The 24,504-nt window shown below is 41.8% G+C and overlaps 1 protein-coding gene across 8 annotated transcripts in view; it reads right to left on the bottom strand.

The window, feature by feature from the left end:
• NR2C2 (nuclear receptor subfamily 2 group C member 2) overlaps positions 1–23,227 on the bottom strand; it is a 33,996-nt gene extending 10,769 nt beyond the window's left edge. For 4 of the 8 annotated variants that reach the window (XM_081852973.1, XM_081852976.1, XM_081852978.1 and 1 more), the window contains exons 1-8: positions 23,092–23,227; positions 18,578–18,661; positions 10,237–10,347; positions 6,676–6,876; positions 4,998–5,100; positions 2,927–3,106; positions 1,406–1,553; positions 334–427 (exon numbers count right to left, since the gene is read on the bottom strand). In XM_081852973.1, the coding sequence (XP_081709099.1) occupies positions 334–427; positions 1,406–1,553; positions 2,927–3,106; positions 4,998–5,100; positions 6,676–6,876; positions 10,237–10,347; positions 18,578–18,637 (897 nt within the window). In that variant the 5' untranslated portion in view covers positions 18,638–18,661; positions 23,092–23,227. Of the gene's footprint in view, positions 1–333; positions 428–1,405; positions 1,554–2,926; positions 3,107–4,997; positions 5,101–6,675; positions 6,877–10,236; positions 10,348–15,263; positions 15,373–18,577; positions 18,662–19,744; positions 19,938–23,091 lie in introns of those variants that run through there. The other 4 variants (XM_081852974.1, XM_081852977.1, XM_081852975.1 and 1 more) reach the window with 4 other exon arrangements.
• Positions 23,228–24,504: the final 1,277 nt, after the last annotated feature.

Here is a 24,504-nt window from a genome sequence, read left to right as displayed (position 1 = left end):
ACAAAAGATATATATATATATGTAAAGAATACGTGTTAAGTAAACTTATTTATTAAAACCATTATGCCACTTTCCCAACATGGCAATGGAGAGAAAATCAATTTAAAACTACACTGAAAAAGAAAAAATAAACAAAATATAAATTGGCCAATTGATTGAGCCAAGTCTTTTTTCTTCATTGCTGGGATATGCTCTACTCCACACAATCATCCTTCAATAGTTTTACTGAGCTGTGCTCCTTGTGAGGAATGATGTATTCATATATATCTGCACAGAAAGCACCTTATTGAAGCAACAAAATATGGACTGTACAGTGAAATCTACGGAAGATACCTTGGAATCTGTAGCCAGGAGAACTGTACCATCTTCTCTTATTAGCGGCTGCTGAATATTCACAAGCATCCCTGAATCAAGAAGGCCAGCTGATCTGTTCAAAAAAGGGGAGCATGAGTAATAATCTATTATTAAAGAACCACACCATTTCCCTTTCAGATAATCAAAAGTAGTGCCATGCCTTTCAGTTTTGATAGATTTCTCTATCAAAGTATCTTCAAGTTTGAAAGCAGGATAGCTAATCCATGGCACTCCAGATATTGTTAGAAGCCAATTCCTGTCAGCCCCAGCCAGGGATGACTGGAGTTGTCATGCAACAACATCTTGAGGGCCACAGGTTAGTCACCTCTGATTTAAAATGTGAATATTGGCTATTTTCCTATAGACAGGTAAACACTTTAGGACTTGGACCCAGATATCCTGTAAGCAGAACTCCACTCATACAATGGTCACACTGCTGGGAAGGAGTAGAACGATTTTTACCAATTCATCCTCTACCCTGTATGCCCCCCGCCCCGAATGTGGACTAGACGTTTAGGGGATCTTTCTGTTACAGGGTGAGTGGCACTTGGGAGGGAGACTGCAGAAGGAAGAGGAAATTCAGCAAAAATCACTTCCCCACTTGCTCCAGCAAGAGCCTTTACTGGATCACAACGCCTTCTGTGAAAGAAAGAGGCCCTTTCATTTTGCATGATACAACAGAGATGAGCACATGACAAGTCTTTGTCTCAGGGAGTTTACAATATCAGAGCCTCATTTCAGCCTGAACAGTACAAATCCTTTGAGGCAAGGTTCTGTAATACATTAAGCTGTATTGTGTCCTTTATAATAAGAATAAGAAGCTAAATTTCTTATTAACATCATGACTTAAGACAGGTAGTATCCAAGTAAGTATGGAAAGTTCCATACTGATACATTATAATAGCATTTGAACTCACAAGAAAGAACCATCTCAAAACTAGGGACTAATTAGAAACCAATTGAGTCACGTTTTAAATGCTATCCTCTATTTCTGTGACTTTGAAAGAGCTCAGAATTACATACACCTCAGTAAGATTCATTTGTCACATACCTAGCCCCATCTTTATCTGCTACAAAAGTTGGGGTTGCTATTAGAGGACTTCTCAAGTCCTTTCTGATATAGATTTTTTCTGTTGAAGCAGCACAGTTCGTTGGCTTCTCACGTTGCACATCAAATGGCTTCCTTTCACTCTGTACAGCTAAATCACATAAAGATACAGAGCTTTAAAAGTAAATCATTCATTTAAAGACTTGTAAAACATGTAAATTCTTAAAGCAGGACTTTAGCTTGCATACAGTCTTAGCTCAATTTGGTTCAGTGAAAGTGAATGCTTTGCACCAGTTCCAGTTCTACCCAATAGTTAAATCTCAGAAATGTGGAGATGGCTGATTACTGGTGGCACTGTGGTCTAAACCACTGAGCCTCTTGAGCTTGCTGATTGGAAGGCTGGCGGTTCGAATCTGTGCAATGGGGTGAACTCCCGTTGCTTTGCCCCAGCTAGCCGTTCTGCCAACCTAGCAGTTCGAAAGCATGCCAGTCCAAGCAGATAAATAGGTACCACTGTGGTGTGAAGGTAAACGGCATTTCTGTGTGCTTTGGCACTATGAATCATACCTAAACCAGGACTGGATACCTGCAGACATGGCAGCATTATTAAGCATAATAGCTACCTAAAAGCAGCTTCTATTCATTTAAGAGTGACCTCATTGCTTCTACCATTGTATAACTTTCATGCCCATCCTAGACATTACTCATCACTGTCAAGTCATGCCATCTTACTTAGTAGTGTTCCAATGTTCTGCCTAGTTGTACTGTCAGGCTACTGGATCTCATGCCCTGTGGCTATTTTCTTATTTCTTATCATACTGCCATTTTTCAAGGTATCTGACCTTTAGATACATCTTTCACTATGAATAGCATCTTAGCTACAGTGGTGCCTCGCAAGACGAAATTAATCCGTTCCGCGAGTCTCTTCGTCTAGCGGTTTTTTCGTCTTGCGAAGCAAGCCCATTGACGGCTTAGCGGATTAGAGCTATTAGTGGCTTTTAGCGGCTTATCGGCCTAGCGGATCAGCTGATAAGCGGCTTAGCAGCTTAGAAAAAAGGGGGGAAAGGGAAAAAAAACTGCAGGAACTTGCAAGACATTTTCGTCTTGCGAAGCAAGCCCATAGGGAAATTCGTTTTGTGAAGCGCCTCCAAAACAGAAAACCCTTTCGTCTAGCGGGTTTTCCATCTTGCGAGGCGTTCGTCTTGCGGGGCACCACTGTATTTTTGTGATTGGAATATTATCAAACCTCAACCACTGCTGCTACATGGTTGAAGTAACAAAAAACATTCTAAGTCAGTTAATGCTTATTTCTAACATTCACAATGCAAATGATCCAAAAACTAGGACTTAGAATATAAAACAGTAAATAATTTTTTATTTTTGGATAATGAAAAATTATAAAAAAGAACAACAGAAATTGATTTAACCACAAGCCTCTAAGCTATACTTGACAGAACAGGCTGTTTGTCTATGCATATCTATCACTTGATAGACAAAGAACCACTCTGTGTATTTTAGACTCACATTCCATTTTCATTCCCATCTCAAGGCATTTTTTTAGCCGACAAAACTGGCAGCGATTCCGATGGTGTTTATTGATGATACAGTCCTGGTTGCTACGGCAACTATAGGTCAGATTTTTCCTCACACTCCTTTTAAAGAAGCCTTTGCATCCTTCACAACTGATAGCACCATAGTGACGACCTAAAAAAAACCCAGAAATTAAAAATATACAACTAATGTGACAGGAAGATGGATTTTAGAACTAATTTTATAATATGCAGAGTACTTTGTTCAGATGTTGCTGTGGTTTGCTTTTCCGTTTTTTCACATTTTTAATATGCATTGTATTCCAATCAGAAGAAAATCCGCAACTATTTGCATGCATTTTCAGGTTTCACACATACACACAAAAGTCTCATGCTATTCTGTTAGTTAGACTGGGGTGTATTTTGTGCTTAAACCCATCAGTGATGTACTAGTATGGTTCTAAAATGGTAGCATTTATTTTATTTAGAATATTTCTTATCCAGCTTTTCAGCCTGAAGGCAGACCAACTAACTGCATTCAAAACACCAAAAAACAAGGTTTAAAAGTAGAAAACACAGAACAGTTAAATATATGCCAGTGTAGGGCCAGTTTAACTCATAATCTAAGTCATGGGCAAATGAAACACATCAGACTCAGTACCAAGAGCACCACAGCTATAAGTCCAATCTCCTTGCCAGGGTGGAAGACTTGAAAAGGGGCCACTGAGGATGATTGTAACATTGAGGCAGATTCATGAGGGAGAAACAGGTCCTTTACCCTGGTATTTGAGGCATCTATAGTTAATAAGCTGTGGGTTTCTTGTAAGCAAAAAGTCTTCACCATATAACCTTAAAGGTTACATCAATATTTTCAACTGTGACCAGAAACAGATCAGGGCTCTAAGATTGGCATCATGTATGCTGCATTTGTCTGGCTCCCAGTCAGCAATTTAGCCACTGAATTTTGTGCAGGAGTGGCTGACATGGCAGAAGGGGGCCACAGCGCCCCTTGATGGCAGCAACCCTAAAGGGTGGGGCAGAGTGGTGGTCAGGTTGGGGCTGCACAGGTGCACTGATGCATCCAAGCAGTCTTGACCTTGCCAATGACCTTTCACCCCTGTCTAGGTAACGAGCAGTGATGCTGCTGTTGGGTGAATGCCTACACAGCACCACCTCACCATGTTGGCCGCTCCTGATTTTGTGTCAGCATTAGGAGTCCTCATGCTGCATGGCACAAATTAACCATTAATAAGAGAAAACTTCTCTTAGGGGGATAATGCTGTTTGGCATGAGTTTTTGGTGCTGTGTCTTCAAACAATGTCCCTCCTATGATTGTTAGGCAGCAATGAGTTGACTTAAACAAGCTGGACAGCTGAAGTAGCATTAATGCTGAATTCTGCATTAAAAAAAATGAAAACTTAGCCCTATGCCAGATTTTCAATTTATGTATCTACCCACAGATATTCAGAAAGCAGAAAATGCTAACTATGGTTTCATTCAGCTCAGGAAACAAGAATGGCCTTGCTATTGCGTTTCTGTTGCTAACTGGTGTGATGTACGTAGGAGCATCAAAATACTGGAATTTGAAGTTAAAGTAGTTGAGCAGACTATATTTGCAATAATCCCCAGGTTTACCCTGATGGTGATAAATACTTTATTTTCTGAGGGTTGTATATTTGGATTGTAAGCTTGAGTTTTGCTTGCATAACTGAAGGGGTTGATTTTAGGGGTTGATTTTAAACTTCCATCTGTTGTGAAGCTGCTATGCCAGGCACATCCAAATGTGGCCAGGCAATTCATGTCATCAATCAGAAGCTTCCTCAACACCACCTATGCCATGTAGCAGCTTATTCTTCTCCAGGCCCTCAGAATATTGCTACTTACTCTCAGGAGAAAGTGGAATAGAACTACACCCTGCTGGGCAATATCTAGCTTGAGTTGTTTTGCCAGAACAATGTTCTAGAATCAAATTCATCTGTTTAACAATCCACAAGTGCCATTTTTTGACATCAGTGAGCACAGTCAGTTTCTTGCACCACATCTAATAATTCTCCTACAGAACATACCTGATGCCTTGTCTCCACAGACAACACAATATTCTACTACTTGGGGTCGCTGGACATCAGTTTTAGCCAACAAACGTTCCACAGAGGCAGAGTCAGTCACAATCTAAAATGAAATATTTAGAAGGCTTACAGTGCCACTCTCCATCTCAAATTAAATAAAAAAGGAGCTGCCTAAATATTTTAAACACAGTTGTATCAGAAGTCCCATTCAAGTTAACATAGAAGAAAAGTGAAAGTAATGACAGGATTTTAGGTACTTTGCAAGGAAAGAAAGGGGGAAGTATGGAGACTCTGGAAAGGGAGATGTTCCATGCAGAAGTAGCAGCAGTGAGTAAGAAACAAAAATGCAGAAAAGTTGAGATTTAAAAAATAATGAAATGGACAAATATGAATACAGTGAGAAAAAAGGGGGAAAGGATGCAGAGGTGCAGGTGCGGTTTGAAGACAACGTGAAAAACCTTATATTGGATTAACAACAGGCCAATGGAAAGAGAAAAATCACATTAGTGACAGCTCAGCAACTAAATGTTTTCTGGCTGGCATCATATGGCAGGCTTGCTCCATACATTCATAATCAAGCCAAAAGTCTTGCAGACCAGCATGCCCTTGAGGCAATCTTCTAGAGGCAATTTTTATAACTCAGTTCTATATCTTATTGCCATCTCCTTCTGAAGAGCTGCTCAATTGGTGTTTGAAGTCAGTGATGGACTGACTAGCCTGAAATTAAATCTGGACAAGGCAGAGGTACTATCAACCAGTAGGCCTACTAGAATAGGGATAAAATATCAGTCTATTATGGACAGGATGCACTCCTCTTAAGATCAGGCTTGTGGCCTAGGAGTACTTCTGGATCTGGTCTTGTTACAATATGTTCAAGTGGCCTGCAGTACTGTTGTGTGCAGCTTCAGCTGGTGTGCCAGCTGTGCCCATTACTGGTGCAGTCAGACCTACCACTGGTCCAACATGCATTAGTTGCATATTGACTGGACTACTGTAACATGCTCTATGTGGAGCTACCCTTGAAAAATTCAATTCAATTTAATTGGTGCTGAATGCTGCCAATAAAATATTTGCTTGTTACTTAATTTAATTTATTTATTGTTCTGGTTCTCATTGCTCTTGTTCTCTCAAGCCGCTTTTTGTCTTAGTTTTTTGGTAACTTGTTTTAATTATGGCTTGTTTTATTATTGTGTTTGTTTTTATATTTTGTTAGCCACTTTGAGTGAAGAAGCAGGATATAAATTATTGTATAATTAAGTAAATAACCCTGCGAGGAGCTGATCAGTAGCCACCTCAACTGTGGCAGCACTTACATTTTTTTCAGATAAAACAAGCAATCCTTCAACGGTAAATCATTTTATATGAATCAGATTGTAACAATACATGTTATAACTGACCATTAAGCATATCCATTGAATCAGTATATATAACAATCCAGGAAAAACTATATACCTTCTGCCTCATATAACACATAATTCATTCTCAGAAACAATTATTTTTGTTTAGCATTCATATTTATTTATTGTGGTGAATATGATTACTTTTATGATTACGTGTACATCTTATACTCGCGGCATATATCATCCCATGAAACAAACATTTTATTTTTAATAAGCTATGTAATGTTTCCTTTTATTAATGGCTGACACATATACCCTTATTTAGTTGCTGTGTTTACCTGTATTCTGCCTGGCACAATGTTATCTGTGGTGGTAAAGATAAGTTGCTTGGTATTAGAAGCCTCAGGTGCAGCCAATATCACTTTCCCTGTTCCTGTTCCGTCTGGACTAGCCAATATAAACTGCTGCTTTGGGGAGACTGATGAGTCCACTGCTGTTACTATTTGGATTTTCTGCCCTGTTTGCTGATCTGTGACAATCTATAACAAAAATGGAAATATTTTATCATGTGAGATTTAACAATTTAGTAGCATCATATTTTATAACTTCGTAAAGTGATGTTTTCCCTCCATTGCTAGGTTATATGTGCAGTTAAGCCACAAAAGGGTATAGAAGAAGTAAAAAACTTTTATGTACATTTTATGTATGTGACAACTCAGAATGCAAATCAGTATGGAATATGAATTGGCTACATCCAATTGGTGCATTTGCACAAGTGCAAAGACTTCTGATCCAGTAAGAAGTGGATCAGTAGAAGAGACTATTTTTGTATGTTTACTCTCCCCACTACAGCCCACAATTCCCCCTGAAATTTTGTTTTGAATGGTCCCCAAACCCTCCAAAACATTTTTTTTAGGGGGGTGCTGGACTGCAATAGAAAGGAGGAAACTGGCCTCCCCATCTTCATTAGCAGATGCCTCCTTTGGAACAATAGTGCTAGAAGGACCAACTGGATTCCACCCAATGCACACAACCATCCACAGTGCACAAATAAGCAAGAATAATTTCTGTGGCAAGATGTAAACATAAAATACAGTTCCAATAATGAAACAAAATCTGGCAGTTGTTAAGTAATAACTATTAGTAATAATACTGTCTTCTCACTAAGGATGAAACTGAACACATAGAAGAAAGATCTAGGACCAAGAGACATGGATGGCAAGAAAGCTGCTGCAGTGGCCTGCAACATCTGTGCCATGCTTGTCTTCCTGCCTGAGAATGTGCAAAACTACACCTGAACTAAGAAAACTCATACTGGCAGAGATACTGTAACTCACACTTGAGTTATTGGGCAAAATGAGGATTTTCTTGATAGAGCAGAGTGGACTGTCCTGGAACAGTAATGCAGTGAGGGGTGCCCCTAGGAAGCATAAGATGAACCACTGGAGGAATAGGACATACAGAAGCAGGACTATCAGGAGCTATGCTCTGTCACTGGAGCTGCAAAATTGATTACATGCCCCCATCTCGGACACTGATTCTGGACCAGAGGAGCAAGGACAGCAGTCACAGACCTCAGTACTTGAGGTGGCTATGTAAGGTACAATGTACAGAAGAATTCCTGTCACTCCTCAGATGAGGAAGAGAGATGTAATGGGGATTCCCTACTGAAGGGGACTGAGACAGTAGTGTGCGGAGCTAACAGGAGGTGTGCTGTCTTTCAGATGCAAAGATTCACAATGCGACAGAGACGTCTTATTAAGCCTACTGACCTCAACCCTTTCCTGATGACTCATGTGGGTACAAACAATACTGCTAGTATCAACACACCCTTGATGTATAACAAGGGACTATGAGACTCTGGGTAGAAAGCTGACGGGCCTTGAGGCTCAGGTGTTTTTTCTGGTTTTCCTTCCTGTTGAAGGTTGTGGACCAGTAAGAGAAAGGAAAAAACTGGAAGTAAATCACTGGCTGCACATGTGGTGTCATCAGGAAAGGTTTGAATTCTTGTACCATGGTCTCCACTTTGATGAAGGAGGACTTCTGGCAAGAGATGGATTGCACCTTATGGTGGTTGGCAAGAATGTGCTTGCTAAGAATCTTGCGAATCTGATCAGGAGAGATTTAAACTAAAACTTGAGGGGGAGAGAGACAATAGTACAGACAACAGGAGAACAGCTGGTATTGGGGATAGCAGCTTCACTGATGCACAGGAAACTGAGGTGGTGCTATAGCAACCTGTCAAAGGGCAGGAAACTATAAGAAGAAAACAGCTGGAGGGAATGACGCATGGTTTTACTTGTCTCTAGACTACTGCACAGAGAATGGGAAGCAAGGTGAATTTGAGCTCTTAATACAGGATGGCAAATATGAGCTAATAAACATTAGTGAAACATAGTGGGATGAGACACTTGGCTGGAATGCAGAAATTGAGGGGTATAAGCTATTCAAAAGGAATAGACCAAATAGGAAGGGATGAGGGGTAGCATTTTGTGTAAAGGATGTGTGCACTTGTGAAGAAATCCATGACTTGGAACATGCAAGGTGGATTGAGAACATATGGGTAAAAAAATGTAGGGGCGGGGAAACAACAACAGTGACATTACTGTTAATGACCTCAAAGCTAAACTGAAGTCATTTGACAAAGTCCCACATGATATTCTTGTGGAGAAGCTGATAAAATGTGGGCTGGACAAGTTTACTGTTAGGTGGATTTGTAGCTGGTTGACTGACCAAACTCAAAGAATGCTCATTGATGGCTTCTCATCATCCTGGAAAAAAGTAACAAGTGGGAGCCACAGGATTCTGTCCTGGGCCCATTGTTGTTTAATGTCTTTATAAATGACTTCGATGAAGGAATTGAGGGGATGTCCATCAAATTTGCAGATGACACCAAACTGGGAGGGGTAGCAAATGCTGCAGAAGACAGAACTGGGATTCAAGAAGACCTCAACAGATTGGATAACGGCCCAAACTAACAAAATGAATTCCAAAATGGACAAATGTAAGGTTCTGCACTTAGGCAGAAAGAACCAGCTGCACAAAAATAGGGGACACCTGGCTTGCCATGTGAAAAGGATCTAGGGGGTCTTAGTAGACCACAAGCCTAACACAAGTCAACAGCGTGATGCAGCAGCAAAAAAGAAAGAAAAGAAAGAAAGAAAGAAAAAGAAAAAAGAAAGAAAAAGAAAAAAGAAAGAAAAGAAAAGAAAAGAAAAGAAAAGAAAAGAAAAGAAAAGAAAAGAAAAAAGGCTAATGCTATTCTAGGTTGCATCAACAGAAGTCTAGCTCCAGATCAAGGGAAATCACAGTAACACTCTATACTGCCTTGGTCAGACCACATCTAGAAAACTTTGTCCAGTTCTGGACACCACAATTTAAGGATATTGACAAGCTTGTAACAAGTGTAGAGGAGGGCAACCAAGATGATCAAAGTCTGGAAACCAAGTATGCTCAGCTGGAATAGGAGGCATCTGAGAGGAGACATGATAGCCATCTTCAAATATCTAAAGGGCTGTCACATGGAAGTTGGAGTAAGCTTGTTTTCTCCTGTTCCGGAGACTAGGACCCGAAACAACGGCTTCAAGTTACAAAAAAGGAGATTGTGATTAAATATCAGGAAGAACTTTCTGATGGTGAAAGCTGTTTGACAGTGGAACCGAGTCTTTTGGAAGGTGGTGGACCTTTACTGGAGGTTTATAAGCAGAGGTGGGATGGCTATCTGTCATGGATGCTTCAGCTGAGATTCCTACATTGCTGGGGGTTGATGACCCTCAAGATCCCTTCCTACTATGATTCTTTTAAAATAAAGTTGTTTTATGATTGAAAATACAGTTTTAGCAGCTAGAGAGAAAAGTCAGATGATATAACCAAATTCACAGGTGGGAAAACTGTTATACCTGAATGCGCTGTGGTGAAGCTACTGAAGAATCTGTGGAGATTATCTGGATGCGTTGGGAAGGGCTGGTCATCACTGGAGATTCAGATAATGTTGTCTGTACGGTTTGCACCTATATTGAATAATTTAAAAACTGATTTAATGCATGGCAAACAAAATTGTGAAAATGGTTAAAACTCAAATACTAAGTACTTCCAGCAGGAAATGTTTATCTGAAACAATTCACTATTACTCCCATACCCAAAGGACTAACACTTCCTCTAACAAGGATGATCAGCCATGAAATCGGATTTCCCAGTTTAGGACTATAGATAAGATGCTACTTGTCTAGTGTTAAGGTAGTAAGTGTTGCACTGATCACCAGAAATCATATACAGAATTAAATATGGGGTAGCACTGATTGTTTGGGCATTAAAAAAAAAAGACATTCACATACATTTCCATTTTTGAAAGGAAAGTTAGAAGTTTCCTTCTACAACCAACCAAATATTGAGTCATCATGATTACACTCTGTAACAGTGAACTCAGACGCTCGAGTGCCTGAAAATGAAATAGGGTCATTTAAAAATAAAGGAGTGGTTTCTAGATGAGGGCTTCCTGGATATGCAGAAGTTTGTTTGTCTATTTATTTGAAGTAACAAAAATGCCTGCAAGGTTACAAAATGCAAACAACAGTTTGTATCAACAGAAGGGGGAGAAGGGAGGACCAACGGAACCAGAAGTTACTGAGACTGTGTTGAAAGCAGTTAAGACATAGAATGTTGGAACATCAGTTGTTTGTGGGAGAAGAGGAAAGAAAACAGAGGTTCAGATTTGGAGCAGGCGGCCCTGTATATGGAGTATTTGGAGAAGGCCTTGAGGATGTTGGCTATTTGCAGTATGGTAGCGCTGCAGAGAGCTTGCTGGGGAGACCATGCATTAAAAAGGGACTCAAAAAGTACTTAAACAAGGTTTTAATCACAAAAACAAAAACTCAATTTACACTAAATACATCAACAACAAACCAGACCCAACCACCAACCCATCCCCCAGGGAAATGGGAGAGCTAGGTGCTGCTCCTTATATACTACACCCAAATGCTGACACACCTTAATCAGTACAACTCAGCAGCACCTGCTATGTTTCACAGCTGTAAAGCTGGGTCTCGTTATTTTGCTCTGGCCCTTGCTCTGGCCCCTTAAGGACATACACATCGGGTGGAACAATGATGAACCTTTACATTTAAAGAAACCATTCAACAGAGGAGGCCCTTTCCTACCCCTGAGCCCTTTGCCCAAGAGACCTGAAGAGGACTGCAAGACTCTTGTTCCTGGCTGTATATGGAGCCCAGGACAGCAGCACTCCACTTAGGAGGTAAGGATAGATTGCGGCACAGGAAATGTTGCCTGAATTAGCCTGGCTCCACTAGGATAATTTTTGTATCCGTACAGTACTAGATTTTTTTGTTTCAGTACTAGATTTTTTTGGTAGCCTCTTCAACAGCCTCTTAGGACTACTAATTGGATGTGGAAAAGAGGGCCCTTGCATAGCTTCAGGAGATGTACCAACTGTGCCCTTTTCTGTAAAAAGCAGATCTAACGTTGGTCACATCAACTCTATAGAAAGTTGCTTCTGAAAACTATTCAGGAACTTCAGCTGATACAAAATTTGGAAGCCAGAGTTTTGTTGCAGGCTCGTTTTCAGAACAAATACTTTTCATACTGTTCAATCAGCATGGAGTACCAGTTCATTTCTGAGCACAATTCAAAGTGTTGGTTATCACTTGGCTGAGGATGGAGTAGCATAGTGTGGAAAAGGGAGGATTAACCCATTGCTCAACTGCTACCCACGAAATCCCTGTTTGCAGCAATTTAGTGGGGAAAGGCCCTTTTGTGCAAATGATCCTCCACAAGCATAATTTCCTTGTTGGAAATGGGCGAGATTGAAAAGGGGCCAGGGATTCCCCACCTGTGTCCCCAATGGTTGAAACCAAGATACATGAAGGATAGTTTAGTTCCAACATGAGCCTGCTTGCCATATTCATCAGAGGCCCTGCTTTGCATCCAATTGCCACTGAAGACTAAGTGGTCAGGGCATGAGAGGGGCCTTTTCAACTGCACAGCTGGGCTGTGCAACTCCCAGTTCCAGGAGGCTCACACTGCCCCATCTTTACCAGTGTTTTGGTGTGCTGCAAATTTTTGTTTTGCTGTATTTTTAGTTTGATTTAGTTTCTTTCTGCCTTCTATGAATTTAGCTGCTATTTTGTTCACTTGTTTAATTATTCTACAAACTGTATATTGCCTTAACTGATGTTTGTGAGCCACCATAGGCAGGATATTAGTGGGTGGGGGGGGGTTTAAATAAAAAGAGTTCAGTATGCAGTTGTTAATTTTTGTCTTAATTTAAAATAGAAGCATAAGTATAATGTGGGGCAGGCATAGAAAAAGTCAAATATTTGAGTGATACCTGAGATGTGTGTATGAAAGACCTCTCTATGGGATCCCTGTCAGTGGAGGACAGGCCATTCACCATCACATTGGTGTGCAATTGCAGCAGTTTACTCCTGCTCTGCTAGGCACTAATGACAGTCATTCACTTTTATGGGAGAAAGAAAAAATAGATACTAAGGGTTATTGCTTAGGTTGTGCAAACAAGCCACTGGTAAATGTAGCATCAGTGACGGGTCCAACCCTTCACCCATCTGTAGTTGCAGCCTGCTTTCTTTCACCATACGAAAGTAATTGAGCCTCAGAATCATGCACTCCCTCCTCCACAGCATGCTCAGATTCTTTCCATTGCCTGCTTAGTTTAGATGTTCACGGCAAACTATAGTTTGTCATGACTAATAGCACACTCCTGTACAGATGTATTCAGGAGTAAATCTCATTGAGTTCAATGAGGATTATTCCCAAAGAAGTGGGTATAGATAGGACTGCAGCCAAAGTCGGGGATAGCATAAGGAGAAGGGAGCATGCAAGACCAAGACTTGTGTATATAATGCCAAACAACAACTTGGTACTGCATCTGAACCGAGCCATTGTGAAAGAATCATTTTTTCTATGTAAGAGAATCTAGGGCAAAAGAAAGAATGAGAGAGAGACACAGAGAGACTCCTCAGACAGACATGTCTTACAAATATGACAATATAAAGCATTTTGTAGCTATTATTTTGCAAATTCGGAATATGCATCTAGCAGTCAACCAAACAGAAAGTTCTGGCCACTTGTCATCAAATAAGTGATCTTGCTCAGTGTCCTTTCACACACAAGACAAACAGAAATTCTTACGTTCACAATTGTTCCCTTAAGCAAATATATATTCTACAGAACAAAAAGCATGTAAAGACAAAACAATCCCTATCCAGGCTCAGGGTTCTTGTGTTAATTTACAATGCCCTTAATACCTTGGGTCCAGGATACCTCAAGGACCACCTGATCCGTTATTTCTTGAAGACACCACTAAGGTCTTTGGGGGAGTCACTGCCAGTGATTCACCATGGCTTTTATACACAGCTTGTATCTACCAGCAGCCATGCATTCAGAATTGTGGTCCCATTTTATGGAACTCCCTTCCAACTGAGGTAAGACTGGTTACCTCCCTTCTGAACTTCCAGTGCCTACTGGAGGCTTTTCTTTTTGTACCTGGAAGGTATTCTGAATTAATTTTATTTTTATAGTTTTAACCAATGTTTATTTATATCGTATTGTGTTCCTTTTACACCACATTGAGACTATTGTAATTAAACAGTGCATAAATAAAAATAAATACAAAGGAATGATATTTTAATATGAAACACATGCAACAGCATTATCTGGCTACTAATTATTTTTTACATTAAGAACACAATTAACTAATTATTATTTCCCAAGAAAAATATCCTCAGAATGTCACTTGTAATCTTACAGCTACAGGGAGTATCATGGGGAAAGCACACAAAGCCACCATATTAAAATTTTATGCAAAATGTGTTAATTAGGTAAACACAAATGAAATATACAAGTGGTTTGCAGCTCCTTAGCTTGGTCCTTGGTGCTGTACTGCCTACAGATCTTAGATGAAACAGACCAGCTATGTAAATAAACAGGTGATATCCAATAATGTCATACTCAGAACAGGCCCCCCAGTAATCAATGTTACTCTGTGTATGACTAACATTAGCTATCACCCACACAATGAAATGGTATAAGACTCGCAGAATGCTATTGTTATCCATAAGGAAAGAACATATGCTGAAAGTTCAAAAGCACAATGCAAGAGCTTTCTGTTTAAAAGCTAACTTTGCATTTTTGACACTGACAAAATATAGCAAATGTTGAGAAGATGCTGCATTATGTAAAAAAAAAAAAAAGGACATTTAACTTTAAATATTTAACTCCACTTTTAAAGCTACCCAACATGTTCTAACTAATTTATTTTGAATCCTATATATCTGTAGTTCTACAACTATTACAGTCAGTACCCATCGGTTTCTCTTTAAATCTCACCTTTATACACAGGTCAGAATAAGGTTAGTCATCTGCAGCATTTGGCAATTGGTAGGTAAACAGTTTACTTGGTATCAGATTTATTCCTACTCTGAAATTTTAACCTGTAATAACCCTTAATTTCTGTTGAGCAAAAGGCAGTATATGCTAGTTTATCAGGAAATACAAACTAAATCTTAATACGCTTGTTGTAGAAACTGCTATAAACTGTGGATTAAAATTCTGTGCTAAAATACTGTACATACTATCTAAAGAGAACAAGTAGTGCTAATTATTCAAACTATTAATTAGAAGTCAGCTTCCAGATAAATGGCCATTACTGTGAAATTAGAATATTCTGAATTTTAAATCAATTTAAACTAGGAGCAGTATTAGCAATATACTCTTAGTTAAAATTGCTCTTAAGTTAAAACATTTACAAGGATTAGATAAGCAAAGTGAACGGACTATACATTTAACATAAATGTTTCTTCTTAAAAATAACAACACTCCCATCTTCAATAACCTTTGAATCATTTGCTTCCTGGAGCCTCTCGCCTGATACTGTACAGACTCTAGTACTTACAGTGTCAAATCCTTCTGCAGCTTTATTTACATTTTTCTTCAGCAAAGATCTTTGGCCAAAACAATCGAAGAGAAACGAAGAGATCAGTTTTAGTCTGTTCCCAAATGTTTGTATCCGGGCTCCATTTATAAAGATTCCAATCACAAAACCAGACAGAATTGTTTAAAAATGCCCTCTCTATGACCCTGCTCCTCTGAAGGTCAAGTACACTATCACTCCCTGTAACCAAGGAAGCAGAATCGACGTGTTCCTGCTGTTTTGCCAGCTGCTGAAGCAGTTTGTCTAATAATACAATTAATTTCACTGGGGGAGATGTACCCAGGTTACAAAGCTTTTCCTTCTCTTTGTCTCCCCTGTGCCCAACTACTACTGCTCAATAAAAACTACAAGGTAGCAAAATTCAAGAGAAAATAATTTGTCCAGCTCTTGAATAATTTTCAGACCAGTAAAATGAAAAAAGGAAACTATTTTGTTCCCTATGGGACTTATTTTATCTTTACAGTTCATTAACTTAATATAGCTAAACAAACACTACATTCTTGTGCACCCATCAAATATTTTGCGCTGGAATCAGTTTTATTGCACATAATGATAAATCCATTAATTTCATGGTATGTGTTAGAAGAATTAAGGCTACCATTTTAATTCTCTGGAGGAGCAACAAGAACAACTAGATAACTATAAGTCTTGTAAATTAACACAACACACTAAAATTTCCGAAAATCACAGAAACTTCTGAAAAGGTGGGCGGGGACCACATTATGTTGATTCAGCTTTTTTAAAGTGCTAAAACCATGACATTACAAAAAATTATATGCAATATACTTTCACTGCATAAATTTATGCATAGCGTCAGGTTATTATTCAGAAAGTGGTTAAATTAAGGTGACTTTCAGTGCCATGCTTTGTGCTGAACTGCAATGCTTCCCCCCAGAACTGGGCGAATTACTGTATTATTAGACCAACTACGGTACTTCAGCAGCTAACAAGACCATCCTTTCCAAGCAAAACCCCAATCCACGTAACGTTTATGCTCATTTGTGTCTGAGTCTGTCCGCCTTCCTATTTTCAAGCACCTTACTGGTAGTTAGGATAGGCATAGTTTGGAAACTGACAGGAAGGGAAAGGTCATAGATCACCAATGGTGACAATCCTTCTCCCACATGCTCAATGCAAAACTCCAAGTTCCCTGCACGTTTTCAAGGGGTGTATTTCACTGTGCCAACTGAGAAACCAATCTCTTGCCCCTCTTCCGCACTCTGGATTAAACAGAAGATTCAGGGGAGAGAAGCGTTTGGCTTCTGACTCCATATTTTAACTTGATAACAAAGATTCTCACTGCTCATGCCCCTTCCAAAGACCAAAGCACTGAGAGACAACCACTCCCCTGATTTTTCTATGTGTGCCAGAGGACTCAAGGGAAGAAAGAGGAGTATGGCAACCACAAATAATGGCAGACTATGTGAAGCCAATATATGTTGCCTCTTTAGCCATGGGATATATAGAGGTTTGAGTACAATATTTCACCTAGGAATAGAGGGTCCTTGTTACATGAGGAGTAAGTAGATAAATCTGTTCTCACCCTAAAGGTTAACATTTTCTTTCTCTTCAAATGAATGGAATACAACAACATTCACCTGGTGGTGTCCTAGTGCCCACTCAACGTCAGTCTCCTCCAGTAATGCAAATAAGCAAATATAACATACATTCCATAATTTCATGGGCATTTTGCTAATCAGAAAAAATAATGTATATAGATGTATTTGGTTATTCTGAACTGAAGACTATTTCAGAATTAACTCAGTTAACTGGACAGCTTGGCTAGTGATATTGAAGAGTAAAAATGTAGAAACAACAAATGCACTACTGTACATGACAATGTTAAGCACAAGACAGAAAACCCAAATGTAAAAAGTAGATGTTGCAATGCTACTGACAAAACAAAGGACTACAATAACTATATTGTGCAACAGAGGAAACTAGTTGAACAATGTTACTTCAAGGAACATTTCATTAAATTTTAACAAACCTTAATTTCAAATGCAGATTTAAAAAAACTGGGATATAACCTTTATTAATAAACAGTCTTTTAGCCTTAAGATATGGTCACTGGATTTAAATCTGAGAAAAATGAACACAGTATTTTCTCTAGATGATGATGATGGTGAGAAGGCTCCTGGCCATTTTAAAAAGATAGAGTAAGCCCACAACCTACACACATTTAACTTGTGTGCATTCACCTTTATGTGCATGGCATGCATGCATGCATGCATGCATAAATAAATAAATGGGGCAGGGTTCCAGGGAAAATGACTTTGGCAATCCTACCCACCATTGAACCTAATGGGTTTTGACTATACACAATGTTGGCTTTAGGCACGACCCCCAGAACATAACCCAAGGGCTTACTGTATGCAAAGGATGCATAAATGAAATAGAACCCTACAATGCAGGTTTAAAACAGATAATGGGCAACTACTTATCAACAGCATAATCAATGGCCTCCTTGACAGAAATACACAATCACTTAACACCCATTCTGTAAACAGTTCCTGTATGTTATTATAAGTTAGAAGCCTGGTGCGGAAATAAAAAATGTGTTGGCTGGGACGGTACAAGTGGATGATATGAGATTAGACTAATCAGAAAAACATAGATTAGTTCACAGCTAACAGCAAGGCGGGAAGGTAAACGGCGTTTCCGTGCGCTGCTCTGGTTCGCCAGAAGTGGCTCAGTCATGCTGGCCACATGGCCCGGAAGCTGTACGCCAGTTCCCTCAGCCAATAAAGTGAGATGAGCGCCATAACCCCAGAGTCGGTTGCAACTGGACCTAATGGTTAGGAGTCCATTACCTTTACCTAACAGCAAATAGATCTGCTTAAAAGCATAAGAAATATCTATATGGATGAAGCAGCAGAAGCCACACTGGACATGTTCAAAGACTTGCACATGCCTACAGGTCTCATCTAGGCCCTTCAGCCAGGCTGCTAGGAATATGCAGGATATAGGGGGATGGTTGCAGAATTAAGTGCGGCCCCACATTTTTTTCACCCAGCAGCACTGTATGACAAGCTGTCATTAGAAGGTGGAGAAGGGCATTACCCTCTGCTTTCCTGGTGGACATTTTGTTATATACAAATGAAGTTCAGTACAAAACATGGGGATTGAAAAATATCGCTTTATATTTTCAAGTGGAATAACCAGCATTTTATGAAAAAAATCCACTTTAGATCTGACCATCTGTAAACAATAGACAATTATATTTTCTTTTTAAAAACCAGTCAAGAGTTACTGTAATATCATCCTTCACTCACCTCAGCCACCTGCTGTGTCTCCACTATCTGCTGAGCCAGCACCTCCATATTGGTTGTCATGGTGAAGGAGGATCATTAGAGAACCTTTTTGGAGAGATGCCAATAACTTCTATCAGCAACAGAAAAATTAAAGCTTTTGCCATTTTATTACTAAGAACAATTAAATATAGTACACTATACAGTCCCGTGCCAGTACTGAACAGTTTCAAACGTTTCATTATAAAACAGTGATATTATGTTACAATCAATAAATTGCTTTATTCATGAAAAAAGTAAAAATAACATTTTTAAAAATAAAAGAGGTACTGAGCTCCATATATGCCATCACCAGACTGCCAAAAGGACCAGGAATCTCTTATTAGTAACTGTATTTGTGGATGAGCAAAACATGGAGAGGCCCCTCATCTCTTTCAAGTTCTTCACACATTGCAGATATGTCTCTTATGCCAAGCAAGAGACAGACCCCTGACAGATTCACAGCTCATGCCACCATGGGAGACACTCACATCTGTTTAGAAATATTATCTCGTCCATTGAGTATCTCCCAGGTCATTCAGAGCTTTCCTCCCAACCAAAATCTAAGCACCTTTGAATAGGCATTAATATTGTTGGCTATTGTGAAATAACCAAATCCTGTGTTCAGTTTGTGAAATAGTGTCAATTTTATCAGATTAATGAAATAAGAAAACCTTTGCCACTTTCATGAAATAACCATCTCCACCTAGTTCAGAAAGAAACAACCAGTAGTATTCATTATCTGCTTTTGCAAGCCTTCACTAGCTGCTTAGCAAGGCCAAAGAAACTATGCTTCCTAGCTTCCATGCTTACTGCAACAGAGGACTGAACACTTCTTGCTTTCACATAGCTTTGAGGAAATGCAGGTGTATTCAACTGTTTTTGGTGGGATAATGGGAACTATAAAGTGACTTAACTATATAGAACTGAAAGAACAAGCTGATTTCCAGATCTTTTCACACCACTGAAATTGCAAATTATCTTAGGATTTCACTTATTATAAAGCAACTAAGAAAATGCCTATCATTGTACTTTGTAAAGAGGAAAGAAAGCCAGAACACAGGCCTGTATATTACAGGATTCCATGGAGGCAGGCACAACACACTTTTCTGCATCATACACAGTGAACCTTTTTCACATTATTCTGCTTACCAAGCACCCACCCATCTGTCACTAAACTGTTGCATGTTCCAGGCGATCCTGGAAAGGACTGAAGGATGCAGATTAAGTTCACATAGGTTGGTTTTTCTAGACTTCACCACCATGTGTGAACTGACACAAAACATGCTGAAGCTGTGTGCTACAGGGAGAGATAGGAATGAATGGCAGCTACTCATTTAGACAGAAGAGTAAAGAGGTGCACCTGAGTTTGGTCACTCTTAAGTGACAAAGTACAGTGGTGCCTCGCAAGACGAAATTAATCCGTTCCGTGAGGCTCTTCGTATAGCGGTTTTTTCGTCTTGCGAAGCAAGCCCAGTGATAGCTTAGCAGATTAGCGGCTTTTAGCGGATCAGCTGATAAGCGGCTTATCAGCGGATCAGCGGCTTAGGAAAAGGGGGGGGGGAGGGGGAAAAACCCGCAGGAACTCGGGAGACATTTCGTCTTGCCAAGCAAGCCCATAGGGAAATTTGTTTTGCGAAGCGCCTCCAAAACGGAAAACCCTTTCGTCTAGCAGGTTTTCCGTCTTGCGAGGCGTTCGTCTTGCGGGGCACCACTGTATTCCAAAAGTAGAATGGGAACTAACATTTATATATGGATACTAGCTAAAGGCCAATCCTCTCCCCAAATCTATTACTTACTGATGCCGAAGCACCAGTGCGGTGACCACTGCTGAATTGTAGCCACCACCACCTCTTTAGGATGTCCTCTTCCACTGTGCTGTGTTGTTGCCAGGAGTGATGAAAGCAACACAACCACCTCCCACCGAAGAACAGGTGTAGTGCAAGATGGACAGGTGGCACAGGTCAGCAGCATAATAATGTAGATTGGTAAACATCACCACATCTTCTTGTGCACATTCTCTTGGTATAATCCTCCCTGCAGCAGCTGTGCTGGCAAGGAGTTGGACCAAATTCTCCCCATCACCCCAGAGAGAAAGGATGCAAACAAAACAGAGCAACCATAATCTGAAGAAACAGTCACATTCTTCTCCTCTTGCTATCATTCCATCTAGGGAATGCAACAGGGAGAAATGGGTCCAGCAGGACTAAGAGCAATTTTCCCTTTAAAAAGCTCATTTATTTTATTTGTTTATTTATTGAATTTATTTATATACCACCCTATACATTTATATGATGCTTTTGAATTATGGTGCTGGAGGAGACTCTTGAGAGTCCCATGGACTGCAAGAACATCAAACCTATCCATTCTGAAGGAAATCAGCCCTGAGTGCTCACTGGAAGGACTGAGGCTCCAGTACTTTGGCCACCTCATGAGAAGAGAAGACTACCTGGAAAAGACCCTGATGTTGGGAAAGATGGAGGGCACAAGGAGAAGGGGACGACAGAGGACGAGATGGTTGGACAGTGTTCTCGAAGCTGCAAACATGAATTTGACCAAACTGCGGGAGGCAGTGGAAGACAGGAGGGCCTGGCGTGCTCTGGTCCATGGGGTCACGAAGAGTCGGACACGACTAAACAACATACATTTATATACCACCCTACACCCGGAGGTCTCAGGGCAGTTCACATACATTCTGAAATATGGCAACCCTAGTAGTGTCATCACTAATGGAACTGGGAAACAAATTATAGCAATAGTAATGATCTAAACTTACAAATTACATTTGGTTGAAGTAGGGATAGCCAATGTTGTACCCCCAAATATTGATGGACTAACACTCCCATACTGGCTGGGGCTGATGGGAGTTATATGAAGGAAACTATGTTGGCTACACGTGGGTTAAAGGAATAAAGCACATTCATTCTATAGTTGTTGCCCATGAGCTCCTCAAGATGATCTGTTTACTGAGCATTCATCCTCATTTGATTACACAGTTTATTTGTAAGTAACGTCTATTCATTAAGCAGTTGTTCAGGTTTGTTTGCTGGAAAGTTTTAAGACTACAGTACGAGTCTTCATTCTGATTTGCTTGTGAGGTTACACATCAACAATTTACCCCACACTTCTTAGTGCATCTCCATGTCACTTTTCTAACTGCAAAAAACGAGGGTTTTAAAAGTACATTTGTTGTGCCCGAGAGGTTTAATCCACTTTAATTGTGCAAACCCAAATGTCCGGTGACTGGATCCCTCACGCTAAATACTGACAGCCTGGGTTGACCTGTTTTTAAACTAGTGAAAGGTTACCTTTTGTGGAAAGTATGCTTTGCATCACTTTTCCTGAATTTTTCTGTGGTTTTGTGTGACATACTAAAATCATTTTCAAAATATATATTTGAAACATATTTGCAACAAAGTATTCTTTTTAAGTCACAGGCTTCATTTTGTGACAATTTATACATTCCAGAAACACAGATGCAAAATTTGGTAAATTTCTGTTAGTGGGGACAGGCTAAGACCACAATCCTACTCTGAAGCAAGTCCAGCTGAATTCAGTAGCGCTTGCTCGTAGGTAAGCGAGATTACGATTGCAGTTTGAGCTCTGACACGCAATTAAAACGGTGTTCTTGAATTTGCTAAAGGCAAGAGAAACATTCCTAAACCTTGCGTTCCCACAGGATACTGTTGTTCAACGTTTTTGTGAAAAACGGGGATTAATTCAGCCAGGAACTACGATGGCAGGAACGAAAGCTTTGACGAGGGGTATAGCGTCGCCCTCCACAGAACCCCTTTTCGCGCATTCTCCCGGCCCAACCAATCGGCTCTCGTCGCCAGCGGAAAGGAAAGCCCGCCCTCCCACCGCCACAACGGGTATAATTGGCTAATGCGACCGCCCTTCAGGCCACTTCCCCCCTCCGCCCCCCAATTAAAGTTGCGGGGGGGGGGAAGGAGAGATAAGGAGAAAAAGGCACTTGAAGCACAAGATGGCGGAGTTGGCAGGTAGCCAAGTCCAAAAGCTCCGCCATTAGTCTCCCCGCCTTCCCTAACGTTGCTTCGCCCGTAACTGGTCGGGCCCGGTCGCGGGCACCCAGAGCGTGGCGAGCGGGAGAGAAGCGGGGGGTGGTAGCAGGGTGGGGGGAAGAGTCCGCTTAAGATGGCGACGGGCTGCCCCGTATGCAAAATACCCGCCGCCCCCTCCCCTCCGCCCTCCCGGTGGCAAAGGTAAAAGGGTCGGGTTCAAGCCACTGCCTCCGCCCGCTCAGACTCCATCTTCTTTTCTCCCTCACTCGGAGCCGGTGCAGTTTTCGCGGCATCGCGGCCACGGCAGACCCCGGGAAAGGAAAAGGCGCAGCGCCCGAAGCCCGCCGATCTCCGCCAGCACACCCCCCCCCCACCCCGGCCGCCCGTTTCGGCGCCACCCTCTCTGCCTCGAGAACACCGTCACCCCTCCGAGCCCGAAGCGCGCCGCGACCCGCTAGAATAAGGAAGCTCATTTACCTCAGGGTTTGGCGCCAAGCAAGCCCGGCGGGGGCTGCCTCGCAACGGGTCTCTGGCCAGGCCTGGGGTGCCCCCCTCACCTTGCGGGCCCGGTGAGGGGGGAATAAAGGCAGGCGGAGGCAGCGGCACCGGAGGGGTTAACGTCTTGCCCTGCACGGAGCAGAGAAGGGGGTGGGGGGAGGAAAGGAGAGCCGCTCTGTTGTTATTATTATTGTTGTTTTCTGGGCGGGAGGGGGGTGAACGGGAGTCTTGTGCCGAAAGGTCAGAGTTCGTGACCCCGCCGGGCGCCGCTGCCGCCGCCTCTGCCGCCTGGGAGCGTCCCCTCGTTTCCTCTTCCCAGCATTACGCCGGCCGCGGCCCCCTCCATCTCTTCCCCCCACCGCCGCCCCCTCCGCCTAATGAGGCGGGGCCGGAGCTGGGGAAGCGGCAGAGAAGAGGGAGGGGCTACCTGTGGCGGCGGCGGCGGCGGCTTCGAGCGCCCGCGTGCCTCCTGTCCCATCCCACACAGCTTCCTTCTCTCTCCCGCCCCCCCCTTCCAGCTCTGCGATCCTTAAGGCGCAGCTGGCGGCGTCCGGGTTCCATGTGCGCGGCCTGTGCTTTGCAAACCGGGGTAACGGACTCCGGGCAGGGCTCTCGCGCGCCTCCTGGGACGCCGCAGGCGGAAGAGCCTTAACCCGCCGGGCGGCGCCCGCGCCATCCTCGGCAACGGTATCTCGCGGCTGTTTGAATGCGGCCTCTCAAGGGGCAGAAGTTCCCCTCGGGGGCATCCTGCTCTCAGGCATGCGTGAGGTAATCTCTTCAGGTATCCTGCCCTCGAGCCTTGCTTAGAGCTGTGGTTCCCAAGTACGGCAGTCCCCGTGTTTTGAAAAGTTCGATATCTCTGTGGTGCTTTTTCTTGTGTGAATGGTTTCACGGACGACCAGTTGGGAAGTGCTGGCTTAGAGCTTTAAAAGTTAACAGCAGGGCTTTAAACTGGCCCTGGAAACGGACTGTAAGCCTGTACAGATGGCAAAGTAATAGCTTGATTGTATTGCCCAGTCCAGGTAAACAAGCTTGCCCCATTTTGGATCAGCTGAAGTTTTCTGCATCTTAGATGGACCCATTAAAAGTACTGCCATGTTTTTTACTGTGTCGGAAACCTTTTTAAATGCTTTTTTTTTGCAAAACTAAGGAGAGACCAATTTAGTAAGCTTCTTAATAAAAGTTTTGAGAGCACTTAGAGGTGTGGCTACCAGGACATTTAAGAGGGCACCTAAGATTTGTGCTTGGCTATGCTCAGTGGCGTAGCGTGGGTTGTCAGCACCCAGGGCAAGGCAAGTAATTTGCGCCCCCTAACCCGTGGATTTGCGCCCCCTAACCCTAACCCTAACCCCCAGATGTTGCGGCCGGCCCCCCCTGCACCCCCCACGCTAT

The sequence above is a fragment of the Podarcis erhardii genome, assembly GCF_964252035.2.
Source record: "Podarcis erhardii genome assembly, chromosome: 2".
Classification (NCBI taxonomy): Eukaryota; Metazoa; Chordata; class Lepidosauria; order Squamata; family Lacertidae; genus Podarcis; species Podarcis erhardii.
Note: the sequence above shows the minus strand (reverse complement) of the source record. Positions and strands in the feature narration are given on the sequence as shown.